Below are 26404 nucleotides of genomic sequence, written 5' to 3'. Positions count from 1 at the left end.
TCTTGCTAGGCTTAGAGCATTGTAAATGGCCCTTAGCTCCAGGATATTTATGTGAAGTGATGTCTCCAGGCTTGACCATAAGCCCTGGAAATTCCTTCCCTGTGTGACTGCTCCCCAGCCTCGCAGGCTGGCATCCGTGGTCACCAGGACCCAGTCCTGAATGCCGAATCTGCGGCCCTCTAGAAGATGAGCACTCTGCAACCACCACAGGAGAGACACCCTTGTCCTTGGTGACAGGGTTATCCGCTGATGCATCTGAAGATGCGACCCGGACCATTTGTCCAGCAGGTCCCACTGGAAAGTTTTTGCGTGGAATCTGCCGAATGGGATTGCTTCGTAGGAAGCCACCATTTTCCCCAGGACCCTTGTGCATTGATGCACTGAGACCTGGCTTGGTTTTAGGAGGTTCCTGACTAGCTCGGATAACTCCCTGGCTTTCTACTCCGGGAGAAACACCTTTTTCTGGACTGTGTCCAGGATCATCCCTAGGAACAGAAGACGAGTCGTCAGAATCAGCTGCGATTTTGGAATATTGAGAATCCAACCATGCTGCCGCAACACTACCTGAGATAGTGCTACTCCGACCTCCAACTGTTCCCTGGATCTTACCCTTATCAGGAGATCGTCCAAGTAAGGGATAACTAAAACTCCCTTCCTTCGAAGGAGTATCATCATTTCGGCCATTACCTTGGTAAAGACCCGGGGTGCCGTGGACAATCCAAACGGCAGCGTCTGAAGCTGATAGTGACAGTTCTGTACCACAAACCTGAGGTACCCTTGGTGAGAAGGGTAAATTGGGACATGAAGGTAAGCATCCTTGATGTCCAGAGACACCATATAGTCCCCTTCTTCCAGGTTCGCAATCACCGCTCTGAGTGACTCCATCTTGAATTTGAACCTCTGTATGTAAGTGTTCAAAGATTTTAGATTTAAAATCGGTCTCACCGAGCCGTCCGGCTTCGGTACCACGAACAGTGTGGAATAATACCCCTTTCCCTGTTGCAGGAGGGGTACCTTGATTATCACCTGCTGGGAATACAGCTTGTGAATGGCTTCCAATACTGCCTCCCTGTCGGAGGGAGACGTCGGTAAAGCAGACTTTAGGAAACGGCGAGGGGGAGACGTCTCGAATTCCAATTTGTACCCCTGAGATATCACCTGAAGGATCCAGGGGTCTACTTGCGAGTGAGCCCACTGCGCGCTGAAATTCTTGAGACGGGCCCCCACCGTGCCTGAGTCCGCTTGTAAAGCCCAAGCGTCATGCTGAGGGCTTGGCAGAAGCGGGAGAGGGCTTCTGTTCCTGGGAACTAGCTGTTTGCTGCAGCCTTTTTCCTCTCCCTCTGCCACGGGGCAGAAAAGAGGAACCTTTTGCCCGCTTGCCCTTATGGGAACGAAAGGACTGCGCCTGATAATACGGCGTCTTCTTATGTGGAGAGGCGACCTGGGGTAAAAACGTGGATTTCCCAGCTGTTGCCGTGGCCACCCGGTCTGAAAGACCGACCCCAAATAACTCCTCCCCTTTATAAGGCAATACTTCCATATGCCGTTTGGAATCCGCATCACCTGACCACTGTCGTGTCCATAACCCTCTTCTGGCAGAAATGGACAGCGCACTTACTCTTGATGCCAAGTCGGCAAATATCCCGCTGTGCATCACGCATATATAGAAATGCATCTTTTAAATGCTCTATAGTCAGTAATATACTGTCCCTATCTAGGGTATCCATATTTTCAGTCAGGGAATCCGACCACGCTAACCCAGCACTGCACATCCAGGCTGAGGCGATTGCTGGTCGCAGTATAACACCAGTATGTGTGTAAATACATTTTAGGATACCCTCCTGCTTTCTATCAGCAGGATCCTTAAGGGCGGCCGTCTCAGAAGAGGGTAGAGCCACCTGTTTTGACAAGCGTGTGAGTGCTTTATCCACCCTAGGGGGTGTTTCCCAACGCACCCTAACCTCTGGCGGGAAAGGATATAATGCCAATAATTTTTTAGAAATTATCAGTTTTTTATCGGGGGAAACCCACGCTTCATCACACACTTCATTTAATTCCTCAGATTCAGGAAAAACTACAGGTAGTTTTTTCTCACCGAACATAATACCCTTTTTAGTGGTACTTGTATTATCAGAAATGTGTAAAACATTTTTCATTGCCTCAATCATGTAACGTGTGGCCCTACTGGAAGTCACGTTTGTCTCTTCACAGTCGACACTGGAGTCAGTATCCGTGTCGACGTCTGTATCTGCCATCTGAGGTAACGGGCGCTTTAGAGTCCCCGACGGCCTATGAGACGTCTGGACAGGCACAAGCTGAGTAGCCGGCTGTCTCATGTCATCAACTGTCTTTTGTAAAGAGCTGACACTGTCACGTAATTCCTTCCAACATTTCATCCACTCAGGTGTCGACCCCCCAGGGGGAGACATCACTATTACAGGCAATTGCTCCGCCTCCACATCATTTTCCTCCTCATACATGTCGACACAAACGTACCGACACACAGCACACACACAGGGAATGCTCTGATAGAGGACAGGACCCCACTAGCCCTTTGGGGAGACAGAGGGAGAGTTTGCCAGCACACACCAGAGCGCTATATATATATACAGGGATAACCTTATATAAGTGTTTTTCCCCTTATAGCTGCTGTACAGTTAATACTGCGCCTAATTAGTGCCCCCCCCCCAGTCTTTTTTACCCTTTTCTGTAGTGCAGGACTGCAGGGGAGAGCCAGGGAGACTTCCTTCCAGCGGAGCTGTGAGGGAAAATGGCGCCAGTGTGCTGAGGAGATAGGCTCCGCCCCCTTCTCGGCGGCCTTTTCTCCTGCTTTTTAGAGTAATCTGGCAGGGGTTAAAATTCATCCATATAGCCCTGGGGGCTATATGTGATGTATTTTCGCCAGCCAAGGTGTTTTTATTGCTGCTCAGGGCGCCCCCCCCTAGCGCCCTGCACCCTCAGTGACCGAAGTGTGAAGTGTGCTGAGGAGCAATGGCGCACAGCTGCAGTGCTGTGCGCTACCTTGGTGAAGACAGGATGTCTTCTGCCGCCGATTTTCCGGACCTCTTCTTGCTTCTGGCTCTGTAAGGGGGCCGGCGGCGCGGCTCTGGGACCGGACTCCACGGCTGGGCCTGTGTTCGATCCCTCTGGAGCTAATGGTGTCCAGTAGCCTAAGAAGCCCAATCCACTCTGCACGCAGGTGAGTTCGCTTCTTCTCCCCTTAGTCCCTCGATGCAGTGAGCCTGTTGCCAGCAGGTCTCACTGAAAATAAAAAACCTAAAACTAAACTTTTCACTAAGAAGCTCAGGAGAGCCCCTAGTGTGCACCCTTCTCGTTCGGGCACAAAAATCTAACTGAGGCTTGGAGGAGGGTCATAGGGGGAGGAGCCAGTGCACACCAGGTTGTCCTAAAGCTTTACTTTTGTGCCCAGTCTCCTGCGGAGCCGCTATTCCCCATGGTCCTTACGGAGTTCCCAGCATCCACTAGGACGTCAGAGAAAGGGGTATTATTCCACACTGTTTGTGGTACCGAAGCCGGACGGCTCGGTGAGACCGATTTTAAATCTAAAATCTTTGAACACTTACATACAGAGGTTCAAATTCAAGATGGAGTCACTCAGAGCAGTGATTGCGAACCTGGAAGAAGGGGATTATATGGTGTCTCTGGACATCAAGGATGCTTACCTCCATGTCCCAATTTACCCTTCTCACCAAGGGTACCTCAGGTTTGTGGTACAGAACTGTCACTATCAGTTTCAGACGCTGCCGTTTGGATTGTCCACGGCTCCCCGGGTCTTTACCAAGGTAATGGCCGAAATGATGATACTCCTTTGAAGGAAGGGAGTTTTAGTTATCCCTTACTTGGACGATCTCCTGATAAGGGCAAGATCCAGGGAACAGTTGGAAGTCGGGGTAGCACTATCTCAGGTAGTGTTGCGGCAGCACGGTTGGATTCTCAATATTCCAAAATCGCAGCTGATCCCGACGACACGTCTTCTATTCCTAGGGATGATCCTGGACACAGTCCAGAAAAAGGTGTTTCTTTTTCATCCACTAGGGGTCACTGGAGTACTCTTGGGATATGGACGGCTTCCACAGGAAGTAGGCATTGAATAAATTAATTTTGGAACTATACCTCCCCTCCATATCCCTGAGTACCTCAGTGTTTTTTCTGTGCTCGACGCAGTTAGTAGGCTTGTGGCTTTGCTGCCACAGAGGTCCACATTTCATTGGATTTTTTTTCTAAGTTTTTCTTTTTTCAACGATTTACCACATCCCATCCTCCTTTCCAATAGGCGTGGGTCAGGGATAGTGAAGGCTGCTTTAGCAGCTGTGGTTGTCGGACCTCTCTAAAAAGAGCTCCCTCACTACCATGTGCAGGACTAAAACCTGCAGTAAAGGCTGGACGGAACTTACAGAGAAGGCCCGTCATAGCCCTCACCACAGGGTCCAGGTATGTTGAACGGGGCGGTCAGCTCACGCTGCCGCCCCACTGTGTGGGATACTGTGTGTATGTGTGTGTGTGTGGCCCAGGCCCTCGATGCCGCTTTGGGCTCCCTCTCCACCATAGCCCGGCTCCGTGTATAGAGAACGGTATACGGAGCATGGGGGGGCACACAAATGAGAGTCAAAAGGCAGGTTTCTTATAGTGAGTAACTTTGCTGCCACAGTGATGTTCCCTGCACACAGAAATGTCAGGGTCACTGGATGAAATCTCATGATTCAACTCTTATTGATAAGGGAATACAGCAGCGCTGCATATGTATTACAATAGGCTATGAAGTCTTTGTTAAAACAAGATTAACCATGTTTCCTGTTGTATTTCCAGAATTTCCTGTGTACATCTCTCCTCCATTGAAGGCGCAGGGGTGTTAAGGGGAATTTGGGAGCAGGCATATGGCTGGCGTGCATTGCACTTGGCCAGATATATATTTATAGAGACAACTTAGTGCTATAATTACTGAGTCGTGCAAGTTGTCTGTCTTTGTTTTTGTTTTGTTTTTGTATTGTCTGTCTGCATGAGTAAGACACCAGCAATTACTAATAAGCAGTTTCCTTGCCATGTCTAAAACATGGATATACATAATTATTTATATCATAACTGTTTATAATGATATTATCCTAAAGACTGCAAATCTGAATTATGGTTGTGGCAGCCAAATACTGGCTTTGTTCATTGTGTAAAGTAAGATATGTTATAACATTTGGTCAGCACATGGTGCTTATAAAACAGTATCTGTGGAGCAGTATGAGTTCAGGTCTCACCTGCAGCAGCTTTGGCTTAATTCACTTGGCCACACCACACTGGATACGCCCAATCTCATCTGATTTTGGAAGCTAAGCAGTGTTGGGCCTGATTAGCCACCTGGGAGTACAAGGTGCTGTAGGTATTTTTAATCTACAACCACACCACACTGGATACGCCCAAACTCATCTGAGCTTGGAAGCTAAGCAGGGTTGGGCCTGATTAGCCACCTGGGAGTACAAGGTGCTGTAGGTATTTTTTAATCTACAGCCACACCACACTGGACAAACTCATCTGAGCTTGGAAGCTAAGCAAGTGTTGCATACTGTTTTGCCATCTGGGGGAATCTGGTGATCCAACTACCAGTGATACATGCTAGTATCATGTATCACCAGTGATCACCTACATACATGTATCACATGTATCACCAGTGATCACCTACATACATGTACCACAGGTATCACCAGTGTACTACCAGTGATACATGCTAGTTTAAACTGTTAAAAATAGCTCAGTTTGGGCTTACACTATCAATATAAACCTACCATAGGTTTTACAGTCAGGATAGCTCTCCAGAGCGCACTCCCGGCGCCGGCCACTAGAAGGGCCCATTAACTAAGCTGTGGTCAAGCAGCAGTCATCTCAGGTTTTAAGCCTGTGTGAGGTCACATTTAGTTTCAGACTTGTAAAAATGTGTTATACCGGTGTATATGTGTATATATATATATATATATATATATATAGTGTGTATGTATGCATATATATATATATATATATATATTTATATATATATATATTAAAGTCTGAATATGTGTGAATATACATTGTTGTATGTATGTGTGTATGTATATATATATATATATATATATAATATGCTGACATTAAAAATCTATTTTGCAGTAAGCAAGAATAATTGGTCAGCACTCAGTGCTTATTAACAGTATCTGTTGAGCACTGCAAACATGGCCACACCTGCAGCAGCTTTGCTTATTGTTTTACAGGTGGCTCTGTAGCCAAGTGGTTAGGTTTCCGGCCACAGTGAACATTGTGTTTGCATGGACACTGGTTCAGATCCTGGTTTAACAGGTGTTTAAAAAAAAAAAAAAGCCATGGTAGGACCATTTTTGCTTTTAATGTTACTTCCTGGTTCTTTCTCGGAAGTTGCTGCCCTACAACACTTAGACTCTGGAGGAGCGGGGTGTTGTTAGGAGTTTAATTTATTAATTGTTTTGTACAGCATGACTCTACAGGAAGATTCACTATTGCTGGTAACCACATGCACGGTAATGCAGGTTTATACACACGTTACTTCCGTGGTGTACTTACTGGTTGGAGTACATGATCACTAAGTCTAAGGCATAATCAAACAAGCAGCTTCGCTGCAAAGTCGGTCACACAGTGTGTCGGACAAATACGAATCTGGGCCAGTGGCGCAATGTATAACGCATCTGACTATGGATAACAGGATTGTAGGTCGTCTCCTACCTGGCTCGTTTAAGTTGCCGTGATCGTATAGTGGTTAGTACTCTGCGTAAAGCAGACAGTTTCAGTTACATTGTTGCGGTCGATTTGCCGCCAGCCCTCATAGCACCAGGCCAGTACGTCAGGTTCTCAGCGAAGGCTGAACAATTTCCAATCAGAGACAATTGCAATTATTGGGTGTTTTACTACATATCGGAGTATACCCTACACAGCAGTAGGGCTGTTGCTTCGCCCTGCTTTGGTAGGGGATGAGGTAACAAGGCTGTAGTGGCAGGGCATTCCAGTTCAGGTTTGCCCTAAATAAAGACCACCTTACACTTCTTGCTGCCTACAGCTTCTTTGGACGTTGGCAGTTGGTTCTTGCGTTTTCAGCTTCGCTAGTAGCGCATAACGTCCACTTTGGCTACGTTCCTAACAGGCGGAGTCCGATTCCAAACGAGATAGATCGCAGACCATTTGGGGAGGAAAAATCTGATTTCCTACCATTGTCTACGCGAATTCCTGATTGATTCCGTCTCAACGACTTCAATTCCTAGCTATGATTCTCAATACGGTAAATCAAAGAACTTACATACCCGAACAGAAAGTACAGGTAATTCGTCATCTGGTACAATTAGTGCTCAAGCCACGCACAGTCTCGGTTCACTTGTGCATTCGCCTATTAGACACAATGGCGGCTTTCGAAGCGCTTCAGTTCGGAGGACTTCACTCACGTCCTTTTCAATTGGATGTGTTCGCACAGTAGTGGGCTCGCATCTGCAGATTTACTGCAGAAGTGAGGTTGTCTCCAAGGGCCAGAGAGTCTCTACTCTGGTGGCTCAAAGTACAGAATCTAACCGCAGGGAAACGGTTCGGTGCCTGGAATTGGATAATTCTCACGGCGAACGCAAGTCTCAGAGGTTGGGGAGCTGTAGTTCAAAATTATCAGCTCCAGGGTCTCTGGGCGGATCACGAAAGATTGCTGTCTATAAATGTCCTGGAACTCCGGGCAATTTACAATGCGCTATGACAAGTAGTGCACAGGCTGCAGGCTCAGGCTGTTCAGGTGCAGTCAGACAATGCGACAGCAGTCGCATACATCAACAAACAAGGAGGAACGAAAAGCCGTATGGCAATGCGGGAAGTACAGATGTGTCCACATACATCTTTACTATATCCCGTCATGTATGGCACAGTTTTGCATGCTATATACTCGGAGATTTAGTCATGTCTTGTGTTTTTTTCTTAAATTTGCTTCCTTAATATGTTACTTTATACATATTCTTTTATGGCAAACAAAAATTTTTAAATTCATCCACTCGCTTTTCATGAAAAACAGTTTAGCTGTGTTTTGCATGTTGTGCCAAATTTGTAAAAAAAAAAAAAAAAAATGCGAAGATGTAAGTTGTCACATCTGTAGCTTGAATCCTCTATTGGGCCAAGTATCACCAAATGATATTGTCGGCAGTAGTCATTCCGGTAGTGGACAACTGGGAGGCGGATTATCTCAGCCGTCTGAATTTTCATCCAGGAGAATGGGCATTAAATCCAGAAGTATTTCACATGCTGGTCCAGAAGTGGAGTTACCCGCAGGTGGACCTGATGGCATCTCGCCACAATCATCAAACGCCCCAGGTCGTGTCCAGAATGAGAGATCCAAAGGCAGTGGCGGTGAATGCTCTCACAATCACGTGGCCATACAGTCTCGTGTATCTATTTCTACCGTTTCCGCTGCTCCCTCTGTGGCTAAAACGGATCAAAGGGAGTCCGTCACAGTTATACTAGTGACGCCTCTTTGGCCTCGGAGAGCTTGGTTCTCGCATCTCCGCGGTCTACTCGCAGTCGGTCTTTGGCCGCTCCCACTACGTTCTGACCTGTTACAGCAGGGTCCTTTCCTTTTACCCGATTTTAGCGCGGCCGCGTTTGACGGGGTGGCTGTTGAGACAGCCCTCTTAAGAAGAGAGGACATTCCAGAATCGGTTATTCCAACCATGTTACGAGCTAGGAAGCCGGTTACGGCAGCTCATTATTACAGAATTTGGCGTGCCTAGGTTAGATAGAGGTCTGAATTTATCCACACTAAAAGTGCGGATATCTGAGTTGTCCATTTATTCTCATAGTAGATTGGCCCTATTGCCGTCGGTTCACACCTTTTATGCAGGGTGTCCTCAGAGTTCAGCCTCCATTCACTCTACCTACTGCGCCATAAGACTTGAATCTAGTTTTTAGATTTCTTAGTCTTTTTATTATGAACTCTTACAACAAGTGGATATTAAATTTCTCACTTGGGAAAATAATGTTTCTTTTAGCCTTAGCGTCAGCAAGGCGTGTTTCAGATTGGGTGCTTTGTCGTGCAAACCACCGTATTTAGTGTTTCATGATGACAGAGCGGAATTCCGAGCGAATTCTGCTTTTCTACCAAAGGTAGTGTCATCTTTTCACATCAATCAACCAATAGTAGTTCCTATGTTAACAGGAGACTCTGGTAGGTTGGATGTGGTACGCGCTTTACGCATTTATGTATCCCGAACGTCGACCGTTCGTAAGACGGATACGTTGTTTGCTCTCTATGATGCTGCCAAGATGGGTTGGCCAGCTTCTAGGCAGACCTTATCCAGTTGGATTAAAGTGACCATACGTCAGGCTTACCTTCATGCTAGGTTACAGCCGCCTACATCGATAACAGCTCATTCCACACGTGCTGTGGGAACATCATGTTCAGCGAGTCGTGGAGCTTCTACGACACAGCTTTGCCGGGCGGCTACATGGTCTTCGGTGCACACGTTTGTGCGCCTCTACAAGTTTGATACGTTTGCGGCATCAGCATCTAGCTTTGGCCGCCTAGTGTTACAAGTGCCAAACAGCTCTCCCGCCCGCGGGGGGAAACTTTGGTACGTCCCAAGAGTACTCCAGTGACCCCTAGTGGATGAAAAAGAAAATAGGATTTTGGTACTTACCAGGTAAATCCTTTTCTTTGAATCCATAGGGGGCACTGGACGCCCACCCAGAGCAGTTTACCTGGTTTGTGGTAGGTTCAGTAGATCTTATGGTAACACACTTTCACCGACTGGTTCAGATTAACAAGTTATGGTGTCAACTGTTTAGTTGTCAGTAATGTTGGGTCAACTTTATTGTTGTCAGTTATGTTATATGTAATGCTCCATTGTCAACCTCTCTATCGCTCCTGTTCAGCTCAGTAAAAAACACTGAGGTACTCAGGGATATGGAGGGGAGGTATAGTTCCAAAATTAATTTATTCAGTGCCTACTTCCTGTGGAAGCCGTCCATATCCCAAGAGTACTCCAGTGCCCCCTATGGATTCAAAGAAAAGGATTTACCTGGTAAGTACCAAAATCCTATTTTCTCCCGGAGGAGAAAGCCAGAGAGTTATCCGAGTTAGTCAGAAACCTCTTAAAACCAGGCCAGGTGTCGGTGCATCAATGCACAAAGGTCCTGGGAAAAATGGTGGCTTCCTACGAAGCAATCCCATTCGGCAGATTCCACGCATGAACTTTCCAGTGGGATCTGCTAGACAAATGGTCCGGATCGCATCTTCAGGTGCATCAGCGGATAACCTTGTCACCAAAGACAAGGGTGTTTCTCCTGTGGTGGTTGCAGAATGCTCATCTTCTAGAGGGCCGCAGATTCAGCATTCAGGACTGGGTCCTGGTGACCACTGATGCCAGCCTGCGAGGCTGGGGAGCAGTCACACAGGGAAGGAATTTCCAGGGCTTGTGGTCAAGCCTGGAGACATCACTTCACATAAATATCCTGGAGCTAAGGGCCATTTACAATGCTCTAAGCCTAGCAAGACCTCTGCTTCAAGGTCAGCCGGTGTTGATCCAGTCGGACAACATCACGGCAGTCGCCCACGTAAACAGACAGGGCGGCACAAGAAGCAGGAGGGCAATGGCAGAAGCCGCAAGGATTCTTCGCTGGGCGGAAAATCATGTGATAGCACTGTCAGCAGTGTTCATTCCGGGAGTGGACAACTGGGAAGCAGACTTCCTCAGCAGGCACGACCTCCACCCGGGAGAGTGGGGACTTCATCCAGAAGTCTTCCACATGATTGTAAACCGTTGGGAAAAACCAAAGGTGGACATGATGGCGTCCCGCCTCAACAAAAAACTGGACAGGTATTGCGCCAGGTCAAGGGACCCTCAGGCAATAGCTGTGGACGCTCTGGTAACACCGTGGGTGTACCAGTCAGTGTATGTGTTCCCTCCTCTGCCTCTCATACCCAAGGTACTGAGAATTATAAGACGGAGAGGAGTAAGAACTATACTCGTGGCTCCGGATTGGCCAAGAAGGACTTGGTACCCGGAACTTCAAGAGATGCTCACAGAGGACCCATGGCCTCTGCCTCTAAGAAGGGACCTGCTCCAGCAAGGACCCTGTCTGTTCCAAGACTTACCGCGACTGCGTTTGACGGCATGGCGGTTGAACGCCGGATCCTGAAGGAAAAAGGCATTCCGGAGGAAGTCATCCCTACCCTGATCAAAGCCAGGAAGGATGTAACTGCAAAGCATTATCACCGCATTTGGCGAAAATATGTTGCGTGGTGCGAGGCCAGGAAGGCCCCAACGGAGGAATTTCAACTGGGTCGATTCCTGCATTTCCTGCAAACAGGAGTGTCTATGGGCCTCACATTGGGATCCATTAAGGTTCAGATTTCGGCCCGGTCGATTTTCTTCCAGAAAGAACTGGCTTCAGTTCCTGAAGTTCAGACGTTTGTCAAGGGGGTGCTGCATACACAGCCTCCTATTGTGCCTCCAGTGGCACCTTGGGATCTCAATGTAGTTTTGGGGTTCCTCAAATCGCATTGGTTTGAACCACTTAAATCTGTGGATTTAAAATATCTCACATGGAAAGTGGTCATGCTGTTGGCCCTGGCTTCGGCCAGGCGCGTGTCAGAATTGGTGGCTTTATCCTGCAAAAGCCCCGATCTGATTTTCCATTCGGACAGGGCGGAATTGAGGACTCGTCCTCAGTTTCTCCCTAAGGTGGTGTCAGCGTTTCACCTGAACCAACCTATTGTGGTGCCTGCGGCTACTAGGGACTTGGAGGACTCCAAGTTGCTAGACGTTGTCAGGGCCCTGAAAATATATGTTTCCAGGACGGCTGGAGTCAGAAAATCTGACTCGCTGTTTATCCTGTATGCACCCAACAAGCTGGGTGCTCCTGCTTCGAAGCAGACTATTGCTCGTTGGATTTGTAGTACAATTCAGCTTGCGCATTCTGTGGCAGGCCTGCCACAGCCAAAATCTGTAAATGCCCATTCTACAAGGAAGGTGGGCTCATCTTGGGCGGCTGCCCGAGGGGTCTCGGCTTTACAACTTTGCCGAGCAGCTACTTGGTCAGGGGCAAACACGTTTGCTAAATTCTACAAATTTGATACCCTGGCTGAGGAGGACCTGGAGTTCTCTCATTCGGTGCTGCAGAGTCATCCGCACTCTCCCGCCCGTTTGGGAGCTTTGGTATAATCCCCATGGTCCTTACGGAGTTCCCAGCATCCACTAGGACGTCAGAGAAAATAAGAATTTACTTACCGATAATTCTATTTCTCGTAGTCCGTAGTGGATGCTGGGCGCCCATCCCAAGTGCGGATTGTCTGCAATACTTGTACATAGTTATTGTTAACTAAATCGGGTTATTGTTGTTGTGAGCCATCTTTCCAGAGGCTCCTCTGTTATCATGCTGTTAACTGGGTTGTACGGTGTGATTGGTGTGGCTGGTATGAGTCTTACCCGGGATTCAAAAATCCTTCCTTATTGTGTACGCTCGTCCGGGCACAGTATCCTAACTGAGGCTTGGAGGAGGGTCATAGGGGGAGGAGCCAGTGCACACCAGGTAGTCCTAAAGCTTTACTTTTGTGCCCAGTCTCCTGCGGAGCCGCTATTCCCCATGGTCCTTACGGAGTTCCCAGCATCCACTACGGACTACGAGAAATAGAATTATCGGTGAGTAAATTCTTATTTTTTCCACTTTAATTTTGAGTGCGACTCCAAATCCAGACCTCCGTGGGTTAATAAATTTGATTTCCATTGATAATTTTTGTGTGATTTTGTTGTCAGCACATTCAACTATGTAAAGAACAAAGTATTTAATAAGAATATTTTATTCATTCGGATCTAGGATGTTATTTTAGTGTTCCCTTTATTTTTTTGAGCAGTGTAGTTTATCAGTGTGGGCTGGCTACTCCTTCTATGCCCCTCCTGCCAGACTCAGTTTAGAAAATGTGCCCGGTGGAGTCGGTCACAGCTAGGGGCGCTCCGAGGAGTTCTATTGGTTTTTTTATGTTAGGAGTTTTTAGTTTACAGGTTTACAGGGAGGCTGCTGGCAACAGCCTCCCTGCTTCATGGGGTGGCAAGGGGGGGATAGCAACCAAATCTATAGGTTAATGGTTCTCTATCTCCGCTGACAGGACACTGAGCTACTGAGAGTGCTGATCGCAAGCCCGTAAGGCGAGAGCTCACGGCTGCCACCCCCTAACAGAGCCAGAAGATGGAGTGGTGAGTATGACACCGGTGCCCCGGTAAGCGGGCCACCGGCAGGACATGACACCTCTGATAGTCTGCGCTCCGGAAGGCTCAGCTGTACTTGTAGTGCGGCGCTGTGAGGGGCGCACTGGGCCAGCGCTCATACCCTACACTGGTCACAGATGCTAACAGGGGCTAATCCCCCTGTTAGCAACCAAATCACCTCAGGCCAGTATATACACTGAAAGCGGGAAGATGTGCCATTACAGGGGGCGGGGCTTCTTCCTCAGAGCGGATCCAGCACTCACCAGCGCTATTTTCTCGCTGCTGATCACACTGAAGAGACGCTGACAGCGAGCGCTGCCCTCCACATAACTCCAGCTTACCTCTGCGGTACCAGGGTGTGTTAGACAGGGGGGGAAAGCGAGATATTAACTGTTTAATCTATTAAGGTTTTTTCTCTATCGTCCTAGTGGATGCTGGGGTTCCTGAAAGGACCATGGGGGATAGTGGCTCCGCAGGAGACAGGGCACAAAAAGTAAAGCTTTTCCAGATCAGGTGGTGTGCACTGGCTCCTCCCCCTATGACCCTCCTCCAGACTCCAGTTAGATTTTTGTGCCCGGCCGAGAAGGGTGCAATCTAGGTGGCTCTCCTAAAGAGCTGCTTAGAAAAAGTTTAGCTTAGGTTTTTTATTTTACAGTGAGTCCTGCTGGCAACAGGATCACTGCAACGAGGGACTGAGGGGAGAAGAAGTGAACTCACCTGCGTGCAGGATGGATTGGCTTCTTGGCTACTGGACATCAGCTCCAGAGGGACGATCACAGGTACAGCCTGGATGGTCACCGGAGCCGCGCCGCCGGCCCCCTTGCAGATGCTGAAGTCAGAAGAGGTCCAGAATCGGCGGCTGAAGACTCCTGCAGTCTTCTAAAGGTAGCGCACAGCACTGCAGCTGTGCGCCATTTTCCTCTCAGCACACTTCACACGCAGTCACTGAGGGTGCAGGGCGCTGGGGGGGGGCGCCCTGGGAGGCAAATGTAACCTATATAAAGGCTAAAAATACCTCACATATAGCCCCCAGAGGCTATATGGAGATATTTAACCCCTGCCTGGATTCACTAAATAGCGGGAGACGAGCCCGCCGGAAAAGGGGCGGGGCCTATCTCCTCAGCACACGGCGCCATTTCCTCTCACAGCTCCGCTGGTCAGGACGGCTCCCAGGTCTCTCCCCTGCACTGCACTACAGAAACAGGGTAAAACAGAGAGGGGGGGCAAATTTATGGCGATATTTTGATATATATAAAGCAGCTATAAGGGAGCACTTATTATAAGGCTATCCCTGTTATATATAGCGCTTTTGGTGTGTGCTGGCAAACTCTCCCTCTGTCTCCCCAAAGGGCTAGTGGGTCCTGTCTTCGTTAGGAGCATTCCCTGTGTGTCTGCTGTGTGTCGGTACGTGTGTGTCGACATGTATGAGGACGATATTGGTGTGGAGGCGGAGCAATTGCCAAATATGAGGATGTCACCCCCTAGGGAGTCGACACCAGAATGGATGCCTTTATTTATGGAACTACGGGATAGTGTCAACACGCTAAAGCAGTCGTTTGACGACATGAGACGGCCGGACAATCAATTAGTGCCTGTCCAGGCGACTCAAACACCGTCAGGGGCTGTGAAACGCCCTTTGCCTCAGTCGGTCGACACAGACCCAGACACAGGCACTGACTCCAGTGGTGACGGTGACGAATCAACCGTATTTTCCAGTAGGGCCACACGTTATATGATTTTGGCAATGAAGGAGGCGTTACATTTAGCTGATACTACAGGTACCACTAAACAGGGTATTATGTGGGGTGTGAAAAAACTACCTATAGTTTTTCCTGAATCAGAAGAATTAAATGACGTGTGTAATGAAGCGTGGGTTGCCCCTGATAAAAAGCTGATAATTTCAAAGAAATTATTGGCATTATACCCTTTCCCGCCAGAGGTTAGGGAGCGCTGGGAAACACCTCCTAGGGTGGACAAGGCGCTAACACGCTTATCTAAACAAGTGGCGTTACCCTCTCCTGAGACGGCCGCACTTAAAGATCCATCAGATAGGAGGATGGAAAATATCCAAAAAAGTATATACACACATGCAGGTGTTATACTACGACCAGCTATAGCGACTGCCTGGATGTGCAGTGCTGGGGTAGTTTGGTCAGAGTCCCTGATTGAAAATATTGATACCCTGGACAGGGACAATATTTTACTGTCGTTAGAACAAATAAAGGATGCATTTCTTTATATGCGTGATGCACAGAGGGATATCTGCACACTGGCATCACGGGTAAGTGCTATGTCCATTTCGGCCAGAAGAGCTTTATGGACGCGACAGTGGACAGGCGATGCGGATTCAAAACGACATATGGAAGTTTTGCCGTATAAAGGGGAGGAGTTATTTGGAGTTGGTCTATCAGATTTGGTGGCCACGGCTACAGCCGGGAAATCCACCTTTCTACCTCAAGTCACTCCCCAACAGAAAAAGGCACCGACTTTTCAACCGCAGCCCTTTCGTTCCTTTAAAAATAAGAGAGCAAAGGGCTATTCATATCTGCCACGAGGCAGAGGTCGAGGGAAGAGACAGCAACAGGCAGCTCCTTCCCAGGAACAGAAGCCTTCCCCGGCTTCTACAAAAGCCTCAGCATGACGCTGGGGCTTCTCAAGCGGACTCGGGGACGGTGGGTGGTCGTCTCAAAAATTACAGCGCGCAGTGGGCTCACTCGCAGGTAGATCCCTGGATCCTGCAGATAATATCTCAGGGGTACAGGTTGGAATTAGAGACAGATCCACCTCGTCGTTTCCTGAAGTCTGCTTTACCAACGTCCCCCTCCGAAAGGGAGACGGTTTTGGAAGCCATTCACAAGCTGTACTCTCAGCAGGTGATAGTCAAGGTACCTCTTCTACAACAAGGGAAGGGGTATTATTCCACTCTTTTTGTGGTACCGAAGCCGGATGGCTCGGTAAGGCCTATTCTAAATCTGAAGTCCTTGAACCTGTACATAAAGAAGTTCAAGTTCAAGATGGAGTCACTCAGAGCAGTGATAGCGAACCTGGAAGAGGGGGACTTTATGGTATCCTTGGACATCAAGGATGCGTATCTCCACGTTCCAATTTACCCCTCACACCAGGGGTACCTCAGGTTCGTTGTACAAAACTGTCACTATCAGTTTCAGACGCTGCCGTTCGGATTGTCCACGGCACCTCGGGTCTTTACAAAGGTAATGGCCGAGATGATGATTCTTCTTCGAAGAAAAGGCATATTAATTATCCCATACTTGGACGATCTCCTAATAAGGGCAAGGTCCAGAGAACAGCTAGAGATGGGATTAGCACTGTCGCAAGAAGTGCTAAAACAGCACGGGTGGATTCTGAATATTCCAAAATCCCAGTTAATGCCGACAACTCGTCTGCTGTTCCTAGGGATGATTCTGGACACGGTTCAGAAAAAGGAAAAAGCCAAGGAGTTATCCGAGCTTGTCAGGAACCTCCTAAAACCAGGAAAGGTGTCTGTACATCAATGCACAAGAGTCCTGGGAAAAATGGTGGCTTCTTACGAAGCAATTCCATTCGGCAGATTCCACGCAAGAATTTTCCAAAGGGATCTGTTGGACAAATGGTCAGGGTCGCATCTTCAGATGCACCTGCGGATAACCCTGTCTCCAAGGACAAGGGTGTCTCTTCTGTGGTGGTTGCAGAGTGCTCATCTATTGGAGGGCCGCAGATTCGGCATACAGGATTGGATCCTGGTGACCACGGACGCCAGCCTGAGAGGCTGGGGAGCAGTCACACAAGGAAGAAACTTCCAGGGAGTATGGACGAGCCTGGAAACGTCTCTTCACATAAACATTCTGGAACTAAGAGCAATATACAATGCTCTAAGCCAGGCAGAACCTCTGCTTCAGGGAAAACCGGTGTTGATCCAGTCGGACAACATCACGGCAGTCGCCCATGTGAACAGACAGGGCGGCACAAGAAGCAGGAGTGCAATGGCAGAAGCTGCAAGGATTCTTCGCTGGGCAGAGAATCATGTGATAGCACTGTCAGCAGTGTTCATCCCGGGAGTGGACAACTGGGAAGCAGACTTCCTCAGCAGACACGATCTTCACCCGGGAGAGTGGGGACTTCATCCAGAAGTCTTCCACTTGCTGGTAACCCGTTGGGAAAGACCAATGGTGGACATGATGGCGTCTCGCCTCAACAAAAAACTGGACAGGTATTGCGCCAGGTCAAGAGATCCGCAGGCAATAGCTGTGGACGCGCTGGTAACGCCTTGGGTGTACCAGTCGGTGTATGTGTTTCCTCCTCTGCCTCTCATACCAAAAGTATTGAGAATTATACGGCAAAGAGGCGTAAGGACGATACTAGTGGTTCCGGATTGGCCAAGAAGGACTTGGTACCCGGAACTTCAAGAGATGATCACGGAAGATCCGTGGCCTCTACCTCTAAGGAGGGACTTGCTTCAGCAGGGTCCCTGTCTGTTTCAAGACTTACCGCGGCTGCGTTTGACGGCATGGCGGTTGAACGCCGGATCCTAAAGGAAAAAGGCATGCCGGAAGAAGTCATTCCTACTTTGATTAAAGCAAGGAAGGAAGTAACCGTGCAACATTATCACCGAATTTGGCGAAAATATGTTGCGTGGTGCGAAGATCGGAGTGCTCCGACGGAGGAATTTCAACTGGGTCGATTCCTACATTTCCTGCAATCAGGATTGTCTATGGGTCTCAAATTGGGATCTATTAAGGTTCAAATTTCGGCCCTGTCGATTTTCTTTCAAAAAGAATTGGCTTCAGTCCCTGAAGTCCAGACCTTTGTTAAGGGAGTGCTACATATACAGCCTCCTGTGGTGCCTCCAGTGGCACCGTGGGATCTCAATGTGGTTTTGGACTTTCTAAAATCTCATTGGTTTGAACCACTAAAGAAGGTGGATTTGAAATATCTCACATGGAAAGTGACCATGCTTCTAGCCCTGGCTTCGGCCAGGAGAGTGTCAGAACTGGCAGCTTTATCTTACAAAAGCCCATATCTGATTTTCCATTCGGACAGGGCAGAACTGCGGACTCGTCCGCATTTTCTCCCTAAGGTGGTGTCAGCATTTCATCTGAACCAGCCTATTGTAGTGCCTGCGGCTACAAGTGACTTGGAGGACTCCAAGTTACTGGACGTTGTCAGAGCATTAAAAATATATATTGCAAGGACAGCTGGAGTCAGAAAATCTGACTCGTTGTTTATATTGTATGCACCCAACAAGATGGGTGCTCCTGCGTCTAAGCAGACGATTGCTCGTTGGATCTGTAGCACAATCCAACTTGCACATTCTGTGGCAGGCCTGCCACAGCCTAAATCTGTAAAGGCCCACTCCACAAGGAAGGTGGGCTCATCTTGGGCGGCTGCCCGAGGGGTCTCGGCATTACAACTTTGCCGAGCAGCTACGTGGTCAGGGGAGAACACGTTTGTAAAATTTTACAAATTTGATACTCTGGCTAAGGAGGACCTGGAGTTCTCTCATTCGGTGCTGCAGAGTCATCCGCACTCTCCCGCCCGTTTGGGAGCTTTGGTATAATCCCCATGGTCCTTTCAGGAACCCCAGCATCCACTAGGACGATAGAGAAAATAAGATTTTACTTACCGATAAATCTATTTCTCGGAGTCCGTAGTGGATGCTGGGCGCCCATCCCAAGTGCGGATTATCTGCAATAATTGTACATAGTTATTGTTAACTAATTCGGGTTATTGTTGAAGGAAGCCATCTTTCAGAGGCTCCGCTGTTATCATACTGTTAACTGGGTTTAGATCACAAGTTGTACGGTGTGATTGGTGTGGCTGGTATGAGTCTTACCCGGGATTCAAAATCCTCCCTTATTGTGTACGCTCGTCCGGGCACAGTACCTAACTGGAGTCTGGAGGAGGGTCATAGGGGGAGGAGCCAGTGCACACCACCTGATCTGGAAAAGCTTTACTTTTTATGCCCTGTCTCCTGCGGAGCCGCTATCCCCCATGGTCCTTTCAGGAACCCCAGCATCCACTACGGACTCCGAGAAATAGATTTATCGGTAAGTAAAATCTTATTTTCGAAAGCGCGGGCTGTTTACTGTATAAACTGCCTACTGGGGCGCTGTGTGGCTGGCTCCTTATACTCTGTGTCTCTCTGAAGGTACTCTGGGGAAAACTGTGTCTGCATTTTCCTGTGTGTGTTTGTATAGCTCACATAAACATGTCTAAGAACTCTGTAATGAGACTGAAACACAGGTTTTGAAAAAGCATGTTGAGGTTCTGTCATATTCAGCTCCCACTACCTCTTCAAAGACCCCAATTTACCCTAAGGAGCGTGCTCTTGCCCAGATAATGCAAGTTGACACAGATACCGACTCTGATACAGGGGACAGTGATGGGGATATACAAGGGGAGATGCATCCCTTGCTAAAGGGGTGCAATTTATGATTGAGGCTATTAGCGACATTTTACACATTACTGATAAGGTGCCTGAGCCAGCAGAGGAGACTTACTTTACTGATAATAAGAAATCCTCTATTACATTCCCTCATCTAAGGAATTAAATGCATTGTTTGAAAAATCCTGGGAAAACCCAGAGAAAAAATTCCAGATCCCAAAGAGAGTTCTCATTGCTTTTCCTTTACCTAAGGAGGACAGGAAAAAGAGGGAAATTCCACCTGTAGTAGACACTTCTGTGTCTAGGTTGACTAAAGTGGTTTTACCTGTCCCAGGGTCCACCGCTTTAAAAGAGCCGACTGACCGTAAGATTGAGACTACACTCAAATCATTATACACAGCTACTGGCATAGCTTTAAGGCCTACTATTGCTTGTGCGTGGATTTTTAAAGCCATAGTAAAGTGGTCAGGCACATTACTAGAGGAGTTAGATTCTATGGATAGAAGTGACATTGAATTGTTCTTACGTGACATACAGGACTCTGCAGGTTTCATGGTGGAGGCCACAATGCAGTCCTTTCGGACCGCAAAAGTTAAAAAGTCCAAACCCCCTTCCACTTTCTTTAGAGGAGGTCGGGGGAAATCCAGAAAACCTGCACCAACAGGTTCACAGGAACAGAAACCTGGCTCTGCTTCCTCAAAATCCTCGTCATGATGGTGGACCTCACAACATGGAGATCGGGCAGGTGGGAGCAAGATTAAGGAATTTCAGTCATGTCTGGGCGTCATCATGTCTATACCCCTGGGTACAAGATATTGTTACCCAGAGGTAAAGACTGGAGTTTCAAGAACTCCCACCTCACAGATTCTTCAAATCGGGCTTGTCATCTTTGCTGACAGAAAGTGCTATCCTAAAGGAAGCCATTCAAAAATTGCTAAAGTCAAATGTCATTGTTCCAGTTCCACCTCATTAAACAAACAGAGGTTATTACTCAAACCTGTTTGTAGTACCGAAACCGGATGGTTCGATCAGGCCAATATTGAATCTAAAGTCGTTGAACCCCTATTTGAGGGAATTCAAATTCAAGATGGAGTCTCTGAGAGCAGTGATCTCCGGTCTGGAGGAGGGGGAATTTCTGGTATCCCTGGATATCAAGGATGCTTACCTTCACATTCCGATCTGGCCACCTCACCAGGCTTATCTCAGATTTGCGCTACTGGACTGTCACTCCGTTCCAGGCACTGCCATTTGGCCTCTACACGGCACAGAGGGTGTTCTCCAATGTCATGGCGGAGATGATGCTACTCCTCCGCAAGCAGGGTGTGAAAATAATTCCTTATCTGGACGATCTGCTGATAAAAGCGTTTTCTAGGGAGAAGCTGTTACTATGCATTGCTCTTTCGACTCAACTTCTCCAGGATCATAGATGGATCCTGAATCTTCCAAAGTCTCATTTGGAGCCGACACGGAGACTGTCCTTCCAGGGGATGATCCGCGGACGTACAGAGGGTGTTTCTACCAGAGGAGAAAGCGTTGGTGATGCAAACAATGTTCCGGGATGTTCTGAAGCCTGCCCGGGTATCTGTTCATCAGTGCATTCTACTTCTGGGAAAGATGGTTGCCTCCTATGAGGCTCTACAGTACGGAAGATTTCGTGCACGGTCCTTCCAACTGGATCTCCTAGACAAATGGTCGTATCTCATCTTCACATGCACCAGAAGATGCGTCTGTCAGCGAAAGCCAGAATATCGCTCCTCTGGTGGCTGCAAACTTCTCACCTACTAGAGGGCCACAGGTTTAGGATTCAGAATTGGATCCTCCTAACCACGGATGCAAGTCTCAGAGGTTGGAGAGCAGTCACCCAAGGGGAAATCTTCCAAGGAAGGTGGTCAAGTCTGGAATCCATCCTTCCGATAAACATTCTGGAACTAAGGTCCGTATACAATGGTCTTCTGCAAGCCTCACATCTTCTGAAAGATCAGGCCATTCAAGTTCAGTCGGAATAATGTAACAGTGGCTTACATAAACCCACAAGCCGGAACGAAGAGCAGAGCTGCAATGTCAGAGGTAACAAGAATCATCCTCTGTGCGGAAAAGCACGCAGTGGCGCTGTCAGCATTCTTCATTCCGGGAGTGGACAACTGTGAAGCGGACTTCCTCAGCAGAGACGATCTCCATCCATGAGAGTGGGGCCTCCACCCAGAGGTGACAAGTATTTTGGACGTGCTTCACATAGACATGATGGCCTCAACAAGAAGCTTCGGAGGTACTGTTCCGGGTCGAGGGACCCACAGGCATTGGCGGTGGACGCCCTGGTAACTCCGTGGGTGTTCAAGTCAGTGTTATGTGTTCCCTCTATTTTCACTCATCCCAAGGATTCTCATAATAATCAAAAGAACAAGAGTTCAGGCGATCTTCATTGCTCCGGACTGGCCGAGAAGGGCTTGGTACGCGGAACTTCTGGACTTACTGCTGGAAGATCCGAGGCCTCTTCCTCTTCGAGAGGACCTTCTGCAACAGGGGCCGTTCGCTTCTCAAGACTTACCGTGGCTACGTTTGACGGCATGGAGGTTGAACGCCAGATCTTAGCTCGGAAGAGCATTCCGAACAAGGTTATTCCTACCCTGATACAGTCTAGGAAAGGAGTAACGTCTAGACACTACCATCGAATTTGGAAAAAGTACGTCTTAGTGTGAATCCAAGAAGTTTCCTACGGAGGAGTTTCAACTGGGGTGGTTTCTCCTCTTTCTGCAAGCAGGTGTGGTTGTGGGCCTACGTTTGGGCTCCATAAAAGTCCAGATTTTGGCCTTGTCCATTTTCTTCTAGAAACTATTGGCGGTCCTGCCAGAGGTTCAGACTTTTTTGAAAGGGGTTCTTCACATCCAACCTCCGTTTGTGCCTCTTACGGCACCTTGGGATGTTAATTTGGTGCTGCGGTTCCTGCAGTCGGGATTTGTTTGAACCTTTTGCAGGAGGTTGAGGTCAAGTTTCTTACTTGGAAGGCGGTCACACTATTGGCATTGGCATCTACTAGACGTGTGTTGGAATTGGGGGCATTGTCCTGCAAGAGCCCCTACTTGATTTTCCATGAAGATAGAGCTGAGCTCAGGAGGCGTCAGCAATATCTTCTGACGGTTGTGTCGGCTTTTCATATCAACCAACCTATTGTGGTGCCAGTGGCTACTGACTCCTCCATTACTTCAAAGTCCTTGGATGTTGTGTGGGCTTTAAAGATTTATGTGAAGAGAACTTCTCGTCACAGAAAGTCGGATGCTCTGTTTGTCCTTTATTATCCCAACAAGATTGGGTGTCCTGCTTCTAAGCAGACCATTTCTCACTGGATCAGGTGTACTATCCAGCATGCTTATTCTACGGCAGGCTTGCTGTGTCCAAAATCTGTTAAGGCCCACTCTACTCGTAAAGTGGGTTCTTCCTGGGCGGCTGCCCAGGGTGTCGTCTCGGCTTAGCAACTTTGCCGAGTGGCTACTTGGTCAGGATCGAACACGTTTGCTAAGTTCTACAGGTTCGATACTTTGGCCTCTGAGTACCTACAGTTTGGTCAATCTGTTCTGCAGGAGCCTCTGCGTACTCCCTCTCGTACTGGGAGCTTTGGTACATCCTCATGGTACTAATGTGGACCCCAGCAATCCTCTAGGACGTAAGAGAAAATAGGATTTTAATTACCTACCGGTAAATCCTTTTCTCATAGTCCATAGAGGATGCTGGGCGCCCGCCTGGCGCTTCGTTTTCCTGCATTTGTTACTTTAGTTATGTACGGTGTTCCTTGGTTAAGTACTGCATTGTTACTTGGCAAGTAATGTTTCAGCGGTTGCTGAGTTTCAGGCTAGTTAGCTTGGTTTGCCTTGTATGTGTGAGCTGGTATGAATCTCACCACTATCTGTGTATAGTCCTTCTCTCGAAGATTTCCATCTCCTCGGGCACAGTTTCTAGAGTCTGGTAGGAGGGGCATAGAGGGAGGAGCCAGCCCACACTATTAAACTCTGAAGGTGCCCATGGCTCCTGGTGGACCTGTCTATACCCCATGGTAATAATGTGGACCCCACTTTCGCACTACGAGAAAAGGATTTACTGGTAGGTAGTTAAAATCTTATTTTCAGTATGAACACACCCCACCCAAATGTAACTCTCTGCACATGTTATATCTGAACACACCCCCCCACCTGCCGTACACATGGTGTTGCCCAACTGCCAACAAATTTGCTGCTGCTATCAACTCTGAATTAGCCCCTTTCTTCTGCTGGTAAAGTCTCATCTCTATCTGTGGCCTCCAGCTCCTAGTAGTATGCTGATCACTCATTTGCTACTTACATCTAAGCTGTATTATGTTTTGAGAATTGTGGTGCTCTTTGTTACTTGTACTCTATTTTTGTTATTTTTTTTACTGTAATGTTAAGTTTTGTCTCCCTGTACAGGCCTTGGTACGGCGCTGCGAAACACTTGTGGCACCTTATAAATAAAATGTAATTCTAACAACTTCTGACTTCATGTATTTTGTCCATGAATTGCTTTCGTTATGTATACAATTAGAGTCCTGTACTGCTTTCCCACAAGTTACTATTTATGATTCTTTACAGGCTCAAAGAAAATAAGCAAATCTGAAGACAATCTCCTAACTCCGCAACATTCGGATGAATTAAGTCATCGTATGTCCTGGACTGGACCTCATCCCCTAAGTGAGGCATGTGATGGTGGAACACCTTTAGCTGCATATCTCTATGCTACAAACTGCTACTCTGAGCCTGCTCTTGTAGCTGGAAAACCCCCCGCCATGCCAAAAACGCTGATGTTGCTCCCTGTAGAGTGCCAAGATGATCAGAAGAAGATTGAAGACTCCCTTTGTGAAGAAGAAAACACTGAAGCTCAGATCACAGTACGGAGAATCACAACAGCGTTTTCAGAATCAGGAAGTGACCTTCATGTGGTGGTTGGATGTGCAAAGTCTCCAGAAGAGGACTGTTCTGATCTTTTTATTTCTGAGGCTCAAAAATGCCCGGAAATCCAGGCCAGTAGTTTAGCTAATGACCTTGATGGTGTTGTAGATGACGGTACATCTAGAGGAGAGTTCTACACACAAGGATATATTGTAAATAAAGAGGAGAACAGCACTGCAGGCTCCCCAGATAATCGCTTGGAATTTATTCCACATGTCGCACACCCTCAGCCTGTATTAAAGATTGAGGAAGAAAACGACTCTTCAGACACCACAGTATCTGCACGCCACAGGCAGGAATGTAACATGGAAGTGCTTACATGCAAAACTGGTCACTTGTCAAAGGCCATCTGTCCTGCTGGAGAAGCAGCTGACCTACCTGCCATGTCAGAACCTGCGTTGCAGAAAATGGTCTTGCCAATGTCCAACAAAGGGTCTACCGTACAGAGCTGTCAGGATTCTATACCAACGGCCGTGCCAGTTCGCAGAGCTACTAGGGTTTCTGACCACATACAGCACTTTAATAAGCTCTGCTTAAGTGACCGAAGTGCTGTCCAAAATAAGTCACCCATCAAATTTCAGCGTACACCTGTGCGCCAGTCTGTTCGTCGCATCAATTCGCTTTCAGGGATGAGAAGAGAAGTGGAAAATATGCACTCTGCTGGATTGCCAATGGTGAAATCTGTTAGTTGTGATGAATTTCCATCCCCAGCAATGCCTCTGACTAATGTCAGTCAGGCATCTTTATCTACCAGTAGTCGGGTAACCTCAGCATCCCGTGATCAGTTACCTGCGCGTCCCTTGCTAGGATCAAATTCCAGGGTTGCGAATCAGTATTTCAGAAAACCCCAGAGTGCTCTAGCTTGCACTTCACTACCAATAAAGTCTGTGTTTGAAGACCTAACAAATAGGGAAATTTCCAAAGCAACATTCACAAAATCTGATCTCTCTGCAATCACACCGAATAATGCAAGGCGCCATATTCTGTCTGTCAGGGAGCCTGTTCGTTATAAAGGGTCACCAAAGAACCCAATAGCAAAGGTAACATTACTGCCAGCTACCAAGCCTTTAGAATTGTGAGGGATGGTCAGCTATTGACATAGCTTGTTCTCTTTTTTTGGACTTTGCGTTTTAATTCTACTGCTGGTTAAAGCGGATTTGGTTTACAAGAATGTTACCTTGCAAGTCAGACCACCTAACAAATGCTGTACTCTATAGCTCATCCTAGAAGCACCTTGCACACATTTTAAGCTGTTTTAAAATTGTTACTTCCGGATTAATTCAGGAGCTGGAGAAGGTTTTTATCTGCATTTTTAGTCATGAATAATGTAGCGCTTTCTACACAATGAACAGAGATTAAAACCTTTTGACTTGAAACTTCCTGAGCTCTACTGTGCTGGAAATTTAAGCTGCCTTGCAAAAGCTGTTAATGCGTGACTGGACCTTCTGTGTTCAAAAGCCAACCAAACTTGAGACTTGTGTCTTTCTATCATACTGTACACACGGGTAATCCATCTTGAATTTACCTTTTGGGAGCTCTATTTCCTCAGTGTTTAATAGACTCTTTATATTAAAATGTCTGTAGAATTGACTCAAGATAGTAATTCAGCACCAGCATTTTATTCGGTTTTAATTATATTTTTATTTTTTTAATGGAAAATATTAGGTTGTTGTGTGGGGGAGAGAGGGTATCTGTTGCCTCGGGTCTTAATTTTTATCTCTGGCTTTTTATACTGAACTGTAGTCAGAGGAGTTTACAATTTGGGTGCAGCTTTTACCTGTAAATTAAAACTATTTAAAATATTTAGGCTTAAATTGGAAAAGAATGCTGGACAAATGTAG

General features: G+C 47.4%; 1 protein-coding gene across 5 annotated transcripts in view; it reads left to right on the top strand.

Annotated features, from left to right (window-relative positions):
* The window catches only part of ARHGAP11A (Rho GTPase activating protein 11A), a 188912-nt gene extending 162742 nt beyond the window's left edge, over positions 1-26170 (top strand). For 2 of the 5 annotated variants that reach the window (XM_063948031.1, XM_063948032.1), the window contains one exon: positions 24207-26170. In XM_063948031.1, coding sequence (XP_063804101.1) covers positions 24207-25642 — 1436 coding nt within the window. In that variant the 3' untranslated portion in view covers positions 25643-26170. Of the gene's footprint in view, positions 1-13129; positions 13218-24206 lie in introns of those variants that run through there. The other 3 variants (XM_063948033.1, XM_063948035.1, XM_063948034.1) reach the window with 3 other exon arrangements.
* The last annotated feature ends 234 nt before the right edge of the window (positions 26171-26404 follow it).

Source organism: Pseudophryne corroboree, chromosome 12, assembly GCF_028390025.1.
Source record: "Pseudophryne corroboree isolate aPseCor3 chromosome 12, aPseCor3.hap2, whole genome shotgun sequence".
Lineage (NCBI taxonomy): Eukaryota > Metazoa > Chordata > Amphibia > Anura > Myobatrachidae > Pseudophryne > Pseudophryne corroboree.
The sequence above is the reverse complement of the archived record's forward strand: the minus strand, read 5'-3'. Positions and strand labels throughout refer to the sequence as shown.